This window comes from Uloborus diversus, chromosome 1, assembly GCF_026930045.1.
Source record: "Uloborus diversus isolate 005 chromosome 1, Udiv.v.3.1, whole genome shotgun sequence".
NCBI classification, from domain to species: Eukaryota; Metazoa; Arthropoda; class Arachnida; order Araneae; family Uloboridae; genus Uloborus; species Uloborus diversus.
In genome coordinates this window covers 163,280,108-163,300,025 of record NC_072731.1, presented here as the reverse complement: position 1 = coordinate 163,300,025, position 19,918 = coordinate 163,280,108, and the positions used below count along the sequence as shown (strand labels likewise).

Below are 19,918 nucleotides of genomic sequence, written 5' to 3'. Positions count from 1 at the left end.
CGTGTAGAGGAGTTTTTTTTTTTAAGAATAAACACTTAAGTGTTTATTGTAGCAAGTTGTAGTGTTGTCGTGTTATATATGTAGCTATTTATTTCTTCTCAGTGCATTAAACTTTACAGAATCCAAGGAAATAATAATTAGAGTCATTGAACCCCAGTAGTTGTTTGGATAGAAATATATGAAAAATTGGAAAAGGAGGAAAGAAAATAATTCAAGTGTACTTCACATCACAGCGAGTTGGTTGTTTTCGGTTGGAATGCGATTGGAACAGGTATGAGATACCAGGCAGGTTTCACCTGTGATTTTTATTTATTTATTAATTATTTTTAATACATTTAAAATAACTTCCAACGTCAAATCAACAAGTTACTGAACCTTACCATATCAGATTTTCATGAAACTTTCAGAAATATTACTCATTGACATTTTCAACACTATATTTTATTCTATCATTTATAATTGTCGAATAATTAACTTTTGAATTCTCTAAAAGCACTTTTTTTTTCTATTTATTTCTTTTTTTACTTTATATGGAAAATAAAAACTAAGTTTTAGAGTTTTCCTGTAAAAGGGAAGGACTCCAATTTTCCAGCCCCTGAACATCTGATTTCATATTATTCACACTAAAAATAAATGAGGAAACGAATATAGTGACACACTTTGATCCAATATACTTTAAGACATTGTTTTGATTTAGCAAAAAAATTCTTTGTCAAGAAAAGAATTGCCACGGAAATATGAGATGCATGTTCGAGGCACCTGAGGACTCCGCCCCTTATCCTCAGGTGTGACTACTATTGGAGAATTTTCCCGAGGGGAGACGTTGGCTGCTATTGGCAAGAATGGTAGCCCCGTTTGTTGATCCTGGTGGTTCCAAGGGAGAACAATGTCGGAGGAAAAGTGCACGGGAAAGAGGGGTTGATTATATTATAATTTGATTATATTATAATGTTATAAACTGGACGGAACATTTTTAATTTTACATTGCTTTCCTCTCCTTTGGATATTGTCTTGTTTTTAAATTTGCAAAACCAGATAAGATAATTTGCGCCCATAGAGACTTAAGATAGCCTAAAATTGCATTTTGAAGAATTACCAGAGAAGATCCTCAGACCTCGAAAAGTACCCAAATATTTCTTTTTACACTTTCGAATTGAGAGGTCATATTTGAATAGATGTTGAATCCATCTTTGCCTGGCTTACACAATGATGCGTAACATTTTATGAAAAAGACTAGTCTTCCATTGTATATTGTGAGTTGGACTCTGTTGTCTGCATTCATAATTGAGAATGGAATTTTGTGTTTTAATGTAATTGGATGTAAAAATGAGTTTAACATGCTTTATGAGATTTGCTCAACTGCTCTAGATATTTTAGCAATTGAGACAGTGAGAAGCAAAAGGATGTTCGTGGCAAAATTAAATATTTGGGGACAACCAGTACAAATGATAGATGAACCTCTTCTTTGTCTTGGGGCAAGAAATAGTACTAGTAGCCCCGGTAGGTGCTGCTACACAGCATGATTTAGAAAATCTGTTCGATGAAAGCCTACTTAGGACCTTATCTTTAAACCTGTTTCACTCAAAACTTTAAAAGGTCCACTTACACCCCTTTGCCTCTCACAGCCTCATTTGTAGATTACTTGTAGATAGTGTAAATAATTATTCTGAGACTATTTTCAAAGGCACCTGAAATTAAGGCATTGGACATACTAAACTAGGAGGCTAAGTATTTAAGTAACTTGGAGCTTAATACCCAAGCTTTGCCTTCAATTCACGAGTTGAACTGCACCATGCTGCAGACTCTCGCTGGTGAGACAAATTTATTTTATCTACCAGTTTGTTGGCACTCGCAGCTTCAATGAAATGACATCTGCCTCCAGTTCAGTTATTCAATATTCCTGACTGAAGAGTTCTAATAAGAACATAAGTGCAGTCTCAGGCTGTGATAACCCGGTTGTCTAGTATATTGCATGTAGGAGACCTTTTTTTTTTTTTTTTTTGAAACAGTTGAAGAGACCAGAATTTCTCATGACATGAATAATTTAAAATGAATCAGATCAATTACACAGTAAATGTTTTATTCACAAAGGCACCAATATATACACACATTATAACTATCAATATAGTTCTCTATATATTATAGGAATTTAATTAAAATTTAAATATAAACCTTTACACCAGTGTAGGAAACAGCTCTGTTAACGTTTCATCCCAAGAATTACCAGCATTGCAAGGAGATGATATGGAAAATGATGAATCATAGCCAGTGTCACTACTAGATGCAGGACTGGGACAATCTTTTATACTTGAACACAAAATACCATTATTGAATGTATGAAATGAGAATGTGTTATCAAAATGCAAAATATCATTGGGACAGCTTAAATCTTCTGTGCTTGTAACACTAATGGTTGGAATGTTGGAAGAATCTGAAACTTCGATTTCACCTTCTGACTCTATTTTAGGCAATTCTGTAATATTGTCCTTTGTGGATAATGCACTTTCTGTAAAAGAAGTATTAGCATCAGCATTAGAGCTAACCACTTCTTCCTGTTTGTAATAAATATGATCGAAATGAATCAGTTCTTTGTGGGATTCCAAGCTTTCTGATGGGGTCCCCACCATTTCAGAATCTGTGGATTGCTACAAAAGAAAAACAAAATGTATAGCATATTGAGATACTAGAAATGACGATAATACAAAATTATGAAACAATTTATTGATGACCTTTATATGTATATACTATGGTTTACGATCGGAAATTCTGAATCCAGTGATATCCTGCGCGATACAGTAAAACCTGTAAAGTTGACCACCTTTGTAAGTTGACCACCTGTCTATGTTGACCGCTTTTGTCAGGAACGGAATTAGTTCTATCTTATATAATGAAGGAAAACCTCTGTAACTTGACCACCTCTCTATCTTGACCACCTGTCTATCTTGACCACTAATGAACACAAAGTTTGGTTTGGAGTATTGTAAAAAACCCTTTGTAAGTTGACCACTTGGTTTATTTTTTTAAATTTTGTTTAGCAAATTATTTTTATTATTATTATTATTATTTTATGCTTTCCAAGAATATTTCTGATGCCAGACCAGCATTTTACCAACTAAATGAAACAGCAGCATAACTAAACCTGCTTTTGAGTTTTATCACATGGAAAAACTACTAAGAACCCTTTTATTCTCCAAACTTGTTTTTCTTCTGTTGTTAAGCAAAAAATTTGTAATTTTTGATTAGCTATAAATTTTTAGGAACTATTAATATAAAATGAATAACTTTTCACAAACAATAAGGCTTTTTTTTTTTTTTTTGATCAATTTACTGAAATTTTAAATTGGCACGACACATTATACGTGATTCTGGGAAAATAATCTCGAAAAATATTTGAATAACAGCTTAAACTATTGTTTCAAAGTAATGCTAAACAATGAAAGTGAGTTAAACAGAAAGAGTAGGTGTCAATTGCAAGAATTACAAAAGGTGTCATGGTGCAAGAATTCGAAAAAAAAAAAAAAATCATTGCCCCCTTTACAAGTTGACCACCTGTCTAAGTTGACCACTAAAGTACTGCACCGCAAGTGGTCAACTTACACAGGTTTCACTGTATTTGGCAGGATCAATCCCACAGGTTTGAGGGCAAAATTCCACAAGATTTACAATCCCACAAAGATTTTCCATGCAAACATTTTCCAACTTTTGCCGTTATAAAATGAATATTTCCACAAGCATCATCTCAAGTTTGAATCAACACGATTTTGAATGTCCCTTTAAAGTGAGAGGTAACATTAGCGAAGTTATCCAAAAACATTTACTGAGATTTCTACATGGTGAAAGCAATCAGCATTCACACGATGCTGCAATGAACCAAATGCACCAATACAATGACCAACATCAATAAAGCAACAATGGTATTATCGAAGCAACAAGGGTATTCAAAATACAAGTTAAATTAGATGCAGCAATACACAATTCAAATAGACGTCGTTTTTGTCTGAAATTAGCAGCTCTTGAGCAAAAACCAAGCATGAACCTCATAAGAAAATAAAAATTTATTTTAGAAGGCAATGAAGTTTATGGGAATCTTTTGCTAAATGTCCACAATTATTAACTTCAGTGGAGGCACAGCACAATCTTTCATCCAGCACATGATTTTTTTTTTTGAGCAAAAATTTCTTCTCATCCCATGCAAAAGATGTTTCATTAAGATCCATTGGACTTTTTAGCACCAAACGATAGTTGCTAATTGGCATGTAACTTTTTAATACTTTACAATTGGTGTACTGAATTCGAGAAAACTACTACCTGAAGTAACAAATGCAGCTTTTCCTAAAAGTTTTTTTTTCCTTCTATTTGACATTAAAACTTAGTTTTTAGAAGAATAAAGTCAATCCTGCAGGATTGGCTCTGAACACCTAGGTCCAAAACCGTAGGCTATTTTGATGAAAAAGTTTTCATAAAATTAGCAGAAGAACAATGTTTTTAAAAGATAATTATGAATAATTTATCGAAGCACTCATGTGCTCACTATTAATTTATCACATAGCAATTTAAAAAGTAATCACATGATAAACCAATGGCTGTTTAATTATTTTATAAAAGGCAGTATTACTTTTATAAAATTCATGTGTGGTTGCTTCAAATTTATTAGGGTTTCAAACCTCCCCTTTAGGTAATGGCCTAGGTGTCTTGCACTTGTGATAATTGTATTTTTTTCCCCTAAAAACAAACTTATTATTTTCAGCACTAGAAACTAATATCAATGGAGTGGTGATTGGTATAACAATGCATGCATATTAGCTTGAAACTTCTAATTAAGTGAGAGGCGGAGTTTTTACCCGGCTTCTAAAAGAGGCAGATATCAGATCATACCATAGTTTTCTTTTGTTTATTAACTCATAGCGTCTCACTTAGTGAACCAAATTCGATGATTATGTTTTCAACGGATGATATGGGATGGTCTAACTTGGGTCTCATACCTTTGCTTGACCATATTTGTTCAGTAAAAAATTATTGGTTAAAAACAGTAAAATTCACATAATTTCCCTAAAAATGATTAAATATAAAACCCATTGTCAAAGAAAATGGTTGCCATAAAACAGAAATATTAAAAGTAATATAAATTTGCTATTAATACCAGTATCATAATGGGAATTTTGAATTAAGGCTTCCCTGAAGCAAACATGAAATTCATTCACCGTCATTGCTCTAGTGGTATTTTTATCTTCATCTATACCAATAATAGCTAACAAGGCTACCTAAGGAGACATAGGCTTTCTAACATGAGTAACGTGACATGTATCGTTGTGAAATATAAATTAGTTTAGGAAATCGTAAACATTTAAATGGATCAAGTTAAATTAGCACACAAATTGATCACAGAGAGGAACAAGGATTAGTTTTTTAGTGCAAATCACTTAAATTTAATGGAGATGTTAATTTTTTTTCTTTAATATGGAGTATTTATGTGTAAAAATAAGGTGAAAATTTGTGATAAAAAAGCAAGTTTGATGTTTCTGGACCATATTTACACTGAAAAACATGAAACAAAAATATTTTTTAAAAAAAACATCAAAATTGCAGCTGGAATTAGCTTTAAAAAGTAAAGCATTATTTGAACACTATCAATACTACTATTAAACATAATTTTGGAAGTTTGCGCACAAATAATACATAAATTACCCAAAACAATAATTCAATAACAAACATAAATTTCATTGGATCCATGTTCGTTATAAGCACTGATATACATTAATAACAACATATCTGTGAAACGGAATAAATGTTTTGTCCCCCCCCCCCCCCAAATATGAACACATAATTGGCTACAAATAATTTTATCTATTGTTTTCAAGCTGACTTCAAAAATTATATTTAAAAGTAGCATCAATGGTACTGAAAAAAAAAATTTTTTTTTTAAATTGTTTCATGGCAATATTCAGGTGCAGTTTTGAAGTCAGTGTTATTTATGCATTTATTTATTTTTAAAAAATATTTCTTTGTGTAATGAAATAAGACGTTTCTAAAATAATGAAAATAATTACTTTTCTGTCTTCTGTATTGCTGGGGATGGTGGAGTTGATGTCATACTGCATAAGATCTTCACTACACTGCTGCAGTAAAGCAAGAATATCATCATTCTGGAAGAAATATATATATATATGTAATATAAATACATATAAGGGTTCTTTTCACATGTACACATAACAATACAATAAATAAGAAACTAGCAAAGATGGATTTGATACATTTTGAAATAGTAATTTCTAACAAGGCAAGATCAATTATAAAATTAATGTTTCAATTTAAGTTTGAATACCAGTATACTTGAAAATTTAACAATTACTTTGCACATCTGCAAAGATAGGTGTGTTAAGAAGCAACGCAACCACTAAACGGTAGCTTAACTATACTAAAGAGCAGCTTCCTTGAGTGTAGTTTCATCTGTTAGGCACCAGTAGCGGATACAGGGAGGGTCATGAAATGGTACTACCTACATTTATATATTTATATAAGGTCTAAAAACACTTTTAGGTCACCTATATTTAAATCCTTATTCCTCACACAGTTTTTTGAATACTCAGTTTCAAATATGCAGATAAGTAACAAAATGTATTTTTTGTCTCCAACAATTTGTGCTTTTTTCTCTACATTTTCTGAAGGGTGAGAATTGCATAAAAAAATTAAAAAATATAAAACTTTGATGCAGGATGGGGGGAGGGGGAGGAGAGAACCAGAGGATCGAAACCAAGAATAATAAGAGAATAAACCATGCTTATAAGTTTTTTTTTTAGTTTTTTTTAAATTTATACTGCATAGCAGAAAATGATAGTTAACAAAATAAAACTGACCTGTATGTTACATTTCTTTATTTAAACAAGTATCATTGCCCCTGTCTGCTGAATTTAGAATAGAATGAAATTGATTTATTAGTATTACCATTGTTATATAAAAAGGTAAACACGTAGGTTTCATTGGAGGACAGCTAACGAGACGTCTCATTTTGTTGACTAGTAAAAATGTAGGTTTCGTGTTCTTCAAGTGAAATCAGCATTTAATTGATTTATCACTATATCGTGACATTAGACAGTTAATAAATAAGAAAAAAAAATGTTCAACATCAAGCAGGTGTGAATCCATTAAATAGCTTATCCAATAAAGAACTTCTAACATAAAAGCATCTTGCAAATATCTAACAAATATAATAAACATAACATTGTTTTTAAAACTGAAAACCTCTATTAGCAAAAAAAAGTTTTCTCCAAAAAGTAAATTCCGTCTCTTATATTGTTACTTCTATTAATCACCACCACAATTCAAGACATCAGTTTTTCCCCTTAAGATTTTGGAAACATGGTGACTTTGCATTAAATAGTTTACACAGTTACATAACAATTATTATAAATTAACAAAAAAATTACCTCGTTATTGCAGGTAAGTAAACGAAGTGCATCATCCAGAGTGTAAGCTTCTGTAGGTCCTGTTCCTTCTGCAGAGGCACATTAATGAGCGATGCATGCTCAAGGGACAAACTTTCAACAGACAGCCTGGATTCCGCTTCTTCATTCACCTCCTTTTCTTCTTTTTCCACCTGAAAATTTTCAATACATGAAACACAACCACATTTTTAGCATACAAGATCCAATTACTTCCGGCAAGAACAGAATTAACGGAACATAATGGTAAATTTCATTAAAAAGATAGCTAAAACAAAAAATACACTATTAAAATAACATTCATGAAATTCATTTTAGGAAACACTTGTTCACTGAAATTTTTGCAATTATATTCTTAAATAGTTTTACTAACATTTTATGACATAAAAAAGTGGTTTTTGGGCCCCGTCTGAACTTGTTTCCCCCCTTAAAAGATAAAAAACATTATCAAGACTGGAGCATGTTCAGGTTGAGCATGACATTACAAACAGGCCCATTATTCCGAATTTTTACAGGGAGGCAAAGGACGTTTACTCAATAAAATTTATCAGAGAACAAAAGACAATGCCTATACTTTTGTTTAAAAGCATTAATTTTTCAAAGCCAGTCAAACAAAAACAAAATATTGCTTCTGAGAATTCTCTACAAATGCTTCTGAGCTAACATTTTATTAAGCAGAATGCTGTGTCTCATGATGATCCACGCTATAGTGTGGATGTTGCTTTGGAGGCAATTTAAAACATGAGGGAATCTATACATTATTCCATCGACTATTTTCGTCAAAAATCAAAACTTTGCTAAACATGCAAGATATTGTCAATGTTGTATTCTGAAAACTGGCTCTACTCATTTTGGAAACTTCTGGATGAAAATTTTTAGCAAGTGTTAATGAGTAACTTCAATTTCGAAGTATTTCTGGAAGATAGTTCAGCCCTTAACCTTCTCAAAGTTGGTGTTCAATTGCGTATGTGTGCATGCATGCATAAATAAAGATAGTAAAGGGTGAGAATTTAAAATCAATGACCCCTCCATTGAACATTTTCTGAATCTGCCCTTGGATAAGTGGGACTTAAAAATGTATCCAAGCACAAGTATTTAAAACATATCATTTTAATATGCAGGGTAAAGAGGGAGTTAGGCTTCAAAGATAATGCTCCAACCTGTACTCAGGGTGAATACCCTTCGGGGAGAAAAAAATTCAAGCACTTTTCAAGGCAAAAAAAAATTTTTTTTCAAGGCAATATCAGAAATTTGTATTCAAAATATTGATGCAGATTTCATTAAATGCAAACATATAAATAATAGGCAATAATATAGAAAAGTAAAGGAAAACTAAACTGTTCTTTCTACAACAAGAGACACTTTGATAAAAGATCTGTGTCGAAAGTTTTTCGGAAAATGCCTGAAAAACTCGGTCATAAAGAGGAGTAGACCTCATGAAGTTTAGTTTTGCAATCTTCACAGTAGCATATTTTCTAAAATCAGGAAGCTAATATAAAAATAAGTAAATAAATAATTGAAAACTTCTATAGGTGCTTTTAACATTTATGGGAAGAAACCAAAATTCCTAAGTTGAGTGGCATAGTCAAACAGGAGGTTTTCAAGTCTTCAAAATATTTAAAAGATGCAAAAGAATTGAAATCCCAAACACGGAAGCAATTTTTCGCGATGTTGCAAATCGAACACATGTTCAGAAAATTGCATTGGTGAAATACTTTTTTAAAAGTTTTAAACACAATCCGATGATTTCTGGAAGAAATTAAGTACTAAGAAACTTTTTCAAGGTTTTCAAGCATTTGAAATGAACTATTTTTTCAAGCACTTTTCAAGGTTTTTCAAGGGCCGTACAAACCCTGATACTGTACATGAACAGAGCTACTTGCTCTTTTGTTATTTTTACTTGAAGCCAGGGTTGCCAGGTTTGACAAATATTAGCCATTTTGGCTATTTTTGCCAACATTTGGCTAGAAAAAATTCAAAAGCATTCGCCAAATTGATCTACATTTTGCTTAACATTTATCATTCATAACTTGAATAATGCTAAGAATCGAAAAATTTAATGATCAGAATATTTACAAAGAATATTAAAGAAACTATTCAAACAATATATTTCGAAAATATAAAAGCAGTTTTAAACAAAATCAATAAATCTTGCAAGTAAATGTAAAGGAAATGTCTTATGAGCTTTTTTATGGTTTCAATTAAAAATTTCCAATAGGTATATCCAGAAGGTAGGACAGTTCTCCTGCAGGATGGCTATTTTTGTATAATTTTATGAAGTGGTCAGGCTATTTTCCTGAATCTTCACAGTGCTTGAAGCCATTATAGATTTTAAAAGCTTCAAAAAAGGTATAAAAAAAGATTTTCTGTAACATAAAAGCAAGTATAAAATAACAGAAGAATGCTATAGAAATATTACTTTTACAATGCTTTCATCTGCAATTTTTCCACCAAGTCGAAGCTTTAATTCTGAATTTTCTTTTTCTAATGCAAGATTCTGTTTCTGTAATTCGGTGTTTGCCAATGCTAATATTTTTTTCTGAAATAAACATAACAGAAATATAATAAATAGTTATATATGCTCAATAAAACACATCTTGGTTTTCTCATACATTGTTAAAAAGGACATCAAAAAAATGACATCATTTAGGAAAAAGTTACTTTATCTTAAACAAATACTAATGATTTCATAAAAGTAATATGTTACAGATTTCAATCAGTGAGCAATTGCATGAAAGCTCAGCTTGTGTACTTCTTTTCAATTCTTGGGAATTTTTACATAATTGACAGGCTATTGACTTATGGAAGTAAGTTCTGGAGATTATAAGGCTCCTGCATTACTTTTGATTGAAATTAAACCTTGCTCTCAATAAAGAAATATTTTTAAAAATTAAGAAACACATTCAAAGGAATATTCAGTAAGTTACCGCCCTTGAGCCAGGACTAAGGCAGAAATACATGAAATACACCTCCAGCTCAGTCATTTCCAGCCGAGGACTGCAGTTTCGTGCTTATTAGCACTCATCAGCCCGGCATAGGAAAGTGACTGAGCTGGAGATGCGAAATGCCGGGCTGATGAGTGCTAATAAGCACGAAACTGCAGTCCTCGGCTGGAAATGACTGAGCTGGAGGTGTATTTCATGTACATTCAAAGGAAGTTTTATTTTGCAAATATGTAAATAGAATGGAGTCCAACACCTCAAGCCCTTTATTTTTTCCCAAATGAAATATTTTGTTCCTGTTAGCATGCTGAGCTGAAGTTGATCAAATTTTTCCTATATAGTAAATTAAGGGAAAAATTTTTTTAGAAAACAGAACTTTTCCTAGGCATATAAACAGTTATAAATTGCCATGGCTGAACAACTCAGATGTATAGCATTATTTTTTGTTTGAAAACAAAGTAAGCATGATTAAAATTGAAGTCATGACACTGCTTCTTTTCAACTGAAGGATTTTCAATGGTAAAAGACACAATCAGATTAGATTGAATATGCGCAGTAGAACTGGCTAGAAGCATAGAAGTACAAATCCAAACAGAGTCGGAGAACTCTATGAATCTGCAACAAATAAACCACCCGGTCATCTATGTAGCAAATCAAGATGGTGGGACTTTCACCATTTAGAACTCAGGAGTGTCCAGCTAAGGACATGATGCAGACTGTGCCATTGAAATTTTCAAGGGGGGAGGGTGCTTTTAGGGGTACTTTTTTGGGGGGAGGGGGTCATTCTTAGGAACTCCTTCTTCACACATAGGTTTTTTAAATTCTCAGTCCATGTTCCAAACAATTTTTGCTTTTGCTGATACTATTCTAAATCTTCACTAACTTTTCACTCTACACCAAGTCTAATTAGAAAATGTATTTGTTCATTAATAAAATTAATGATGAGTCTAACAGAGTTGGCACGCTTTTGATTCCCAGGTTTTCTCGACAGTTCAAAACATGGTTTAAAATGCCATTCAAAAATCAATTTATTTGTGGAAATTAATAAGTAAAATTCTTTATTTTTAATAAAGGATAACTTTTCTAAGTGTGTTGAAAAGAGAAGTGCATGAAGTAAGTTTGTTTAAACTTGAAATAAAATACACTGAGCTTCATTCCACCATTAAAACCTGCTGTTAGTAAATAACAGATGCATTGTCTTATGCATGAAAGTAACATTAAGTTTAAAAGGTTTAGAGCAGTAGTACCTAATCTACGACCAGGGGGGCAGATCCGGCCAGCAAAGCTGATCCGTTAGGCTGTTGTTTTGATTTATCTTCTTTATCAAAAAGTACAATTAGTGACAATGACAGATTTTAAGCAAAATGGTAAAATTATTGGTTTGTAATTTTCTTGCCTTTTTTATATTTTCTCATGTTACATAGAAAATTTAAAACAAAAAATGAATTTAGAAATTTTTTATATATTTTGGATCGCAAAAAATCATTTTAATTGTGGCCCGCTGGTTTACAACATTGGAACAGTAACATAACTGAGAAAGGAAATAATAAGTAAAGAAAAGTTTTTCTTCAAGCAAAAAAATAAACTTTTAGAAATGTCAATTTTGAAAGTACAGTACACTCCCGATTATCCGCGAGCGGATTATCCGCGAGCGGATTATCCGCGGGGTGGATTATCCGCGAGTCAATTAACAATCAGGAACATGTATTTTCGCAACAAAAAGCAAATACCAATGGTTTTTTTTTTTCCGAAAAATTGTTAATTTAAACTCAGCTGTTTTTGTTTTATTTATTTGGTTATTTATATATTTTGGGGGGGGAGGGGGGGTTTCTTCATTGTGCATACACTTGCTTGTTATTAACGGAAAGTTCCGGTGTGCAAAAATACAAAATATTTTTACTGCACTATATATATTTCAACTTTTTGTAAAAAGTATTATGCATCAGTGCAACCGAGTTTTAGAGGAAGGACAATTTTCAACCTTATTTGTCCCTCATTTCAGTCTTTTTGTGGTTTATCTGCAATTTTTATTGTCCGTGGCAATTGTGCCACCCAATTCCGTGGATAATCGGGAGTTTACTGTATAAATAAAACCAGATAACATTTTCCATGAAAATAATCAAGTTCTTAACCCTTTCATATATGAAAATCATACAACTACCATGATATTGGCAAAAAATAATTTTACTTACTTCTTTCTCAAGTTGTGTAACTAATTCTTCTAATTCAACCATTCTTGCCTTTTTTCTATCTCTTGCTGTTTGAGCAGCAACCCTATTCTTCATTTTTCTGAAAGTAAAAGCATATGTTAAATTAAGAAAAAAAGGGAAAGACTTTTTTATTTACTAAACTTTGCATTATTTATACTGTCGTGTCTGACCACTGATGAGATCGAAAGGCTAACATTTGGTTTACGGAGGAAAAGGATGCATCTTTTCGTTTTTAAGGATGCCATCTTTTGTAGATGTGCTCATCAGAAAACTAAATAGTCACATTGAAATGAAAGAAACTTGTGCATCAAAGTTAAACTTTTCCCCTCCTCATTCAGATACACTTGTCGAAACTGGACATTTGCCAATTCCATAGCAATCATGGGCAGAGAATGCAAAGTATTATCATCAGAATGAAATGCAAGCAGCCACTGCATGGTGATTAGCAGGAAATCAATTAGAGGTCTTAAAAACCTTTCACATTGTGGAAATAATAATAGTGAAAGTTACAAAAAAAAGTATTTAATGCATATTTCAAATGATTTTCAGCCAACAGTGGAGAAGGGTGTAATCAGTGCCGAATTTAAGGGAGGGCAGGCGGGGCTACTGCCCCGGGGCCTCCACAACAAAGGAGCCCCCACAATAAAATTTTTACAAATTATTCTAACTTTCACGGGTCGAAAATAATATATTAAAATATTCGGATATATATCAAAGTATCGGATATTTTCGAAAATATGATGATCTTTTCGAACCCTGGTCAGGGGCCTCCACTCCTTCGCTGCCCCAGGGCCTCCACACTTCTAAATCCGGCCCTGGGTGTAATACCTAACAAAAATAATTGTAGCTACTGCTTTTAAATATGTAATGCACAAACCACTGAGGCAACTTGAAATTTCGACTATGCAACTTGAATACTCTAGAATGCATTGGAGTCTATAATAATTGTTAACATATCAGAGAGAATAGGGATCTTTCATCAAACAATATTCTACTTCCTTGTGAATCTCATCAGATTATAATTAAAACATTGAGCTACATAAAAGGATAAGTATTTGTTTATTTCTTTTTGCTATGTACTAAAGTTATGATCAGGGATGCCCTAAGCTAAAATTTTTAGACGAGGGGAAGTTCTTGATTTGCCAAATGAAATTCCAATTTCATCGAATGATCAGGCCCGTCATTTGGGGGGGGGGGGGGTGGAGGCTGAATTGTCTCCCCTAACAAAATATTGAAAACTCATTCTTTTTGCATGTATGTTAACGTGATTTTTGATATTTTCCGATAAGTTTTGGGTGGACACCCTTTGCCGATAGGATAAATTTGAGATGATAGTCTAGCGAGTGACAAAATACAAGCAGTTACATATATCATATACACTACCTATTAAAAAGGAATATTAAGTATCAGTAAAAATCAATTGAAAAAAGTTGAAACCTAAATGTTGCAATATTGTCTCTGAACATGAGGAAATTTTGCAACTTGAAGAAAATTTTTGGTATGTCACACCTCCTGTGACCTGTCATCAGGGTTGCCTGGTTATGATGCGATAGCAGTATCAATTTTATTAAGTGTGCATGCAAAATGGAGTCCTTTTGTGCATACTGCAGTTATAAGTTTTGAAATATCAGTGTATGATCAACTTTCAAAAATTCTGGCAGGCCCATATTAATGGAAGTCAAGTGAGGAAAAAACTAAATATTGTTCATTTTCATAAATTTGCCGAAATCACTGTTTGACGAAAAATTGTTGATGAAAGCAAAACATAGAGATGATCGTAATTTAAAAAAAAAAATTCTTGACGTTTTCGTCACACTAAGTGATCGCAACGATCGGCCATTTTGGATTGCCAGCTGGGAATGTTCAAGAACTTTCCATATGTGGGCGTGTATGATTAAAGAGATTGCACTGAACATGGAATATAAACAACATAAATAGAACTTATAAAACAAACCAAGTTGCATCATTTGTCATCATTACACTGACCATCATCATATCAAATCATGAATTTTAACGAAATACATTTCTTACAATTGAATGTTGCATAATAGAAAAACTGGTAATATACCTTCTCATTATTTTTTCTTCTTGTGATAAGTGATCCAGCCTCTGCCGTTTCCTGGGCCGATTTTGTGTCACTTCACTTGTATCACTTTCTGCCTCACTTGTTAAAATTTGGGAACCATCACCATCGATAAACATAGGCAAGTAGGGCGATGTTACGAGAATATCATCTTTCTGATAAGTTCCAAAAATGTCTTGTATACTGATGTTGAATTTTGGTAAAATATTACCGGAGATATGCTGTACTTTCTTTAATTGAGGCATCCTTGTAAATATTCAAGGAGTTTGACACCTAATATCATCTAACCCAGAAGACAGGGCTACCACACACGCACGCCACGAAAGAAAACAAACCTTAGAATGGCCGAATTTCGTACTGCGTGGCGTCATCTGATTGGCTAATGAAATATCCAGTTGAAGTTTCGTCATCCTGCCAACGTACGCGAAAACACGCTGCAGAAAAATAACAAAAGGAATTTAATGACGCGTTTCAGGTTTTCCCCCCAATCTTTTTTTTTTTTTAGTAACAGTTGATTGTCGGTGCAGTTCTTATCAAACACCGCAGGTAAAGAAAGCGGAACTTTCTCTCTTTCATTTTAAAGTGAAAATAAATTGAAAACGCCAAACAGCCGTCCTTTACGAAAAAGATTTATTATTACTTTTTTTTATCTTCAGAACTTAAATTTCAGTTCAATGATCGAAATTTCGGAATAGGGCAATGCTCTTTATTTAGGGTACGCTTGATCAAGATTGGAAAGTTTTGAAAACATGTTCTGTGTTCTGAAAAAGTTAAAGGAATTAAAATTAAAAATTAAAACAAAATTAATCTGTTTCTGACAAATTTAAAATTTCGCAATCAAGGGTGTTGCAGTCAGGTGATTACTTTGTATTTGAAAAGTTATAATATTGCTTGAGCCGTCTTTGACCCCCTCCCCCCCCTCCCATTAAGAAAAACTAATGGTTTATATATATATATATATATATATATATATATATATATATATATATATATATATATATATATATATATATATATATATATATATATATAAGTGAACGTGTTTTTTTCCTGTTTTTCGATTACATTTGTATTGAGTTTTCGCACCTTGCCTCGTTCCTCCCCCCTGTAAAAATTCGTTAATGCCATATTACCATAAAGCAATCATCAAAAAATAAATTATTATGTTGTAAGAAATGTGCGCAGTTGTAATATTAAAGAATAAAAGATAGTTTAAAATACTGTAATCTCTCTATATATATTTTTTAAAAAGTAACGTCGAAAAAATTGTGAAAGGATGTCTTTGGCGGCCTGCGTCCAGGTATCTACAGCCTTGAAATTTTGTACAAAATTATTTTCAGCCCCGGGGGTTTGCACCTGTTTTAAAATTTCGAATTAGTTTTTTTTTTCCGTACTTAGTTTTTAAGCTAAAATCTCACGTGAATTGCTTTTCAAGAGAGGAAAGATTACCCACACCCCTTAACATTCTATGTCGTTCGAAAGAGATTTTTTTTTTTTTTCTGTTTCAAATAAAGCTTGTTCCAATTTTCTCAATTAATTAGAACAGCAGATATAAGGATTTGTATTTTAGCGAAAATTCCTAGGCTCAACTTTTTTTAAATGACGACACAGTTCTTGAAAAAGCACAGGAGATTTATTTACAGCTATGTACAGAAAATGTAGTTACAACTGCTAAATCAACCATAGCAATTAGACAAATATCAATTAACACCGTAAACTCAACGGTCACACACGTATTTACATCCAAATACGCGAAAACACAGTGCGAAGGCTCGAAGGCACAACGGCTCCGACAGTTTAAAAAAAGCAAAACTAAAACTTTATCACGCGCGGAGGCTATTTATAAATCCTAGCAAGGGCGTTTATAAGGAAGGGGCTAAGGGGGCCTGGGCCCCCCTCCAAAATCTGGAAAAAAAAAATTTGAGATTTTTTTTTTTTTTTTTTGGTTTTACTTTTACTACCAACTTTTAGCTGCAAAAAAAAAATAAGAATAATAATAATAAATAATGATAGTGTTAACAATAATTATAATACGTTAGATCAGGGACTTCCTAACTGGGTGCCGCAGGAAGAGGCGAGGAGTGCCGCGAAGTATCCAAGTTAATAATAATATGTAAAAACTAGATTAGGTTGATAGGAGAAAATTCCAATTCTTCAAAGGGTGCCTCGAATTGTTAAAGTTTGGGAACTCCACGTTAGAGGGCACTAGGCAATGGTGCTCAGAAGGGGTCAGGGGATCCATACCCCTAACTCAAGAAAAGAACGTGTCTTGAGAAAGTGAAGTTATTTTAACAAAAGGAAAGACAAATAATGTTAGGCGGGGGAGGAATCTCAGTTCTTTCAAAAAGAAATGTTTAATTGTTCAAATAGAAATGTTAAAAAATTTTAACAGATGCACATTTAGCAAGTTAAGTTCTCCTCTCTTTCTTTCACTCCCCGCTCCCCTTTTTGCCTAATCAATATGAAAAGAAGGGTCTTCAAAATGGTTCTCTCTTAACTCTTGTCCTCTGCAAGAAATTTAAAATAAGTTTTAGTTGTTCGGCTGGTGTAATAATGGGAATTGATGTCCTAAAAACGAATTTATTTAGACGTTTTACGGACATCATTTCAAAACATGTCTGGAGGAGAGTCCCGAACCAACATCCTTTTCACTGAGGTTACTACCAAAAAAGTCTGGAAGTGTGCCTTTAATATTTCAATGTTGAAAATTTTCGGAGAACGATCTCTAACCGCTCCTTACCTCTAAACGTCTCCAAAGATAACCTGTAATTGTGCTTTATCTTTTAAGGCAGGATTCTTGAACTCTTCCTTTCCAAAAATTGCCTAATTTTGGGGGAAATCTAAATTACTTTTTTTGAAAAGAACCTTAAAATTAAAAAAATCAAAAATTGCTTCAAGATTAGGTAATTACGTCCAACACCTCATATTTCTTTCATTCCCCCCCCCCCCCCCGCCCCATTTTTTTTTTTCTTTTTCCTAGTCGGTTAAAAAAAAGAAAGTCTTCAAAATGCTACAATTGGCAACTCCCCCCCCCCTCACCAAAACCATTAAAAGGCTTCTCAAGTCTCATTTTCAGGGCTTCATGTCGAAAAATTTCCAGGGGACAATTACCAAACGTCTTGCCTTCTAAAAGCATCAAAAATCGTTCTTAAGATTGCTTTCATGGAGCTTCAATTTCGAAAAATGGCCGAATCCTTAACGTTACCAAATACGGTTCCCAATCACGTTCTTAAATTTCAATTACAAAAAAATTTCGGACGGAGGCCCAACTGCTCCCGTATGAAATCGGAAAATGAAAATACTATGATTTCGAAAAATTTAAAATGGAGAGCGTTTAAATCTCTGCTTCTAGTATCACTGAATGTCTCTTTAAAACATCGTTTATTAGGACTTCAATTTTGAAATAGTTTTTGAGGAGAGCCCCAGAACCGTTCTGCCCGTAACAACATCGAAGTTTCGAAGTTAGTTTGAAACTGCGTTTTTGGAATTTCAATTTTGAAAAATTGAGCGGAGGGGTGGTCGATTTCGTTTTTTTTTCTTTTTTTTTTTAAATCGGTCCTGGACTACTTCAAAAAGTCCCATTCCTTTCATTACCCTAAAGTCAACAACTATAACCTATAATGGCGTTTTTAAGATTTGAATTTCGAAGCATTTCCGCAGAAGGCCTCCGAATTTTTCCTTCTCGTAGCATCACCAGAGAACGTCTAAAACTGCGTTTTTAGGACCACAATTTCAAGAAATTTCCGGGGGGATTTCAGAGAGGAGCTATATGGGCTGGTTATATGGAGAGATGGTTATATGGAATGGTTATATAGTATGGTATAGGAGATGGTTATATGGGCCCACTCCAAAATAAAAACATTTATACGCCACTAGTGATGTAAAATACCCGCAGGCCATACCCGGGTATTTTTTTAGGGGTAAATATCCAGGGTATATACCCGGGTAAATACCCAAAATGGGTATTTACCTCATTTGGGTAATCATTGGGGGATCTCATTGGGTTATCTCATTTGGAATTATTGTGTGAAACAACTTAGTAATCTATACATATTAAATGTGTTGGATATGCCTAATCAATGTTGATAGCCAAATTCAGATATAAAAATCGATTCTACAAAAAGTAAAAAGTTTAACTGGTTACAAAAAAAAAAAAAAAGCAAACATCATTTTTTTAAGGCCCTAGTCTTTTATAACCCAGTAATATTTCCCTGCATGACATCAAAATGTAACGAAATGTCGCTCAATTTATTATTACTATTTGTTTACCTATATCTTTTGCAGAAATTTCCCCCAATCCCAGTTCAAGTGCTCAGGCGTATTCTGCATCTCACACACACACATATATATATGTTACCGTTAAAGTATGAAATCCGTTATTTTATAGAATACCTAGTCATTTCATGGAATAACTAATTGTGTCCGTTAAAGTGTAAAACTCTCTTGTATTTCATGGTTTAACTAGCTATTTCATGAAATAACGATCTGCAGCCCGTTAAAGTGTAAAATAATCTACATCATATATCTTGCACGACAAATACATTTACCTTCCACTCCTACTGCATTTATCAACTATTCCAAGCCATACGTGTCAACCCAGTGTGTCAACAAAAAATGTTTTTGTTTTAGAAATAATTTTCTTTGTAATTCCAAGTGGTATTTTAGTAATCCTTGTTGTAACAAATGATTTTATGGTACGTTTCCATAAATACCGTTTATACGCTGCATAAATTAGATAAATTGCTTCTTTTTCATTTTAATTGTCTATGTCTAACATTAGTTTATTTAAAGAATACCTAGTTATTTCATTTTAGATAAATTGTTTATTTTACAGTTTAACAGTCTCTCATTAGTTAATTTATAGAATAACTATAGTTAAAGTGTCAAATTAATAACATATTACACACTTTAACGGACACGATCAGTTATTTCATGGAATGCCTAGGTATTCTATAAAATAATTGCATTATATACTTTAACGGTAACATATACAGATACACACATACACATAATATACAGAAACATTTAAAATTCAAAAATAGTAAGAAACAAACCAAAGATGTTCTGAAGAATGGACCTTGCGAACTAAGTGGCTGGTCTACCCCCTGACAACGTATCAGTCCTTAGTTCACTTATTTCATTTTGATACTTTGACTTTCTTTTTTTATTGTATTTCAAGCATATGTATTGAGTGTGAGAAAAAAAATAGGGACGTTACAGCAGTTTTACAATGTTTTAATTTAA

At 32.9% G+C, this 19,918-nt stretch overlaps 1 protein-coding gene across 1 annotated transcript; it reads right to left on the bottom strand.

Annotated features, from left to right (window-relative positions):
* Positions 1–2,063: 2,063 nt before the first annotated feature.
* LOC129222646 (X-box-binding protein 1-like) lies at positions 2,064–15,029 on the bottom strand. The gene is made up of 6 exons (XM_054857180.1): positions 14,660–15,029; positions 12,574–12,670; positions 9,859–9,978; positions 7,425–7,594; positions 6,048–6,143; positions 2,064–2,645 (listed from the first exon to the last, which is right to left on the bottom strand). Exons 1-6 carry the CDS (start codon positions 14,917–14,919, stop codon positions 2,582–2,584), a joined length of 807 nt encoding a protein of 268 aa, XP_054713155.1. The 5' UTR covers positions 14,920–15,029; the 3' UTR covers positions 2,064–2,581.
* Positions 15,030–19,918: the final 4,889 nt, after the last annotated feature.

Excerpts from the sequence above, each read along its gene's own strand:
- LOC129222646 (XM_054857180.1), bottom strand. The coding sequence starts at position 14,919 with ATGCCTCAATTAAAGAAAGTACAGCATATCTCCGGTAATATTTTACCA. Across the intron at positions 9,979-12,573 it reads TTACACAACTTGAGAAAGAA|AAAAAAATATTAGCATTGGC; the intron begins GTAAGTAAAATT and ends TGTTTATTTCAG. Across the intron at positions 2,646-6,047 it reads GCAATACAGAAGACAGAAAA|CAATCCACAGATTCTGAAAT; the intron begins GTAATTATTTTC and ends TTTCTTTTGTAG.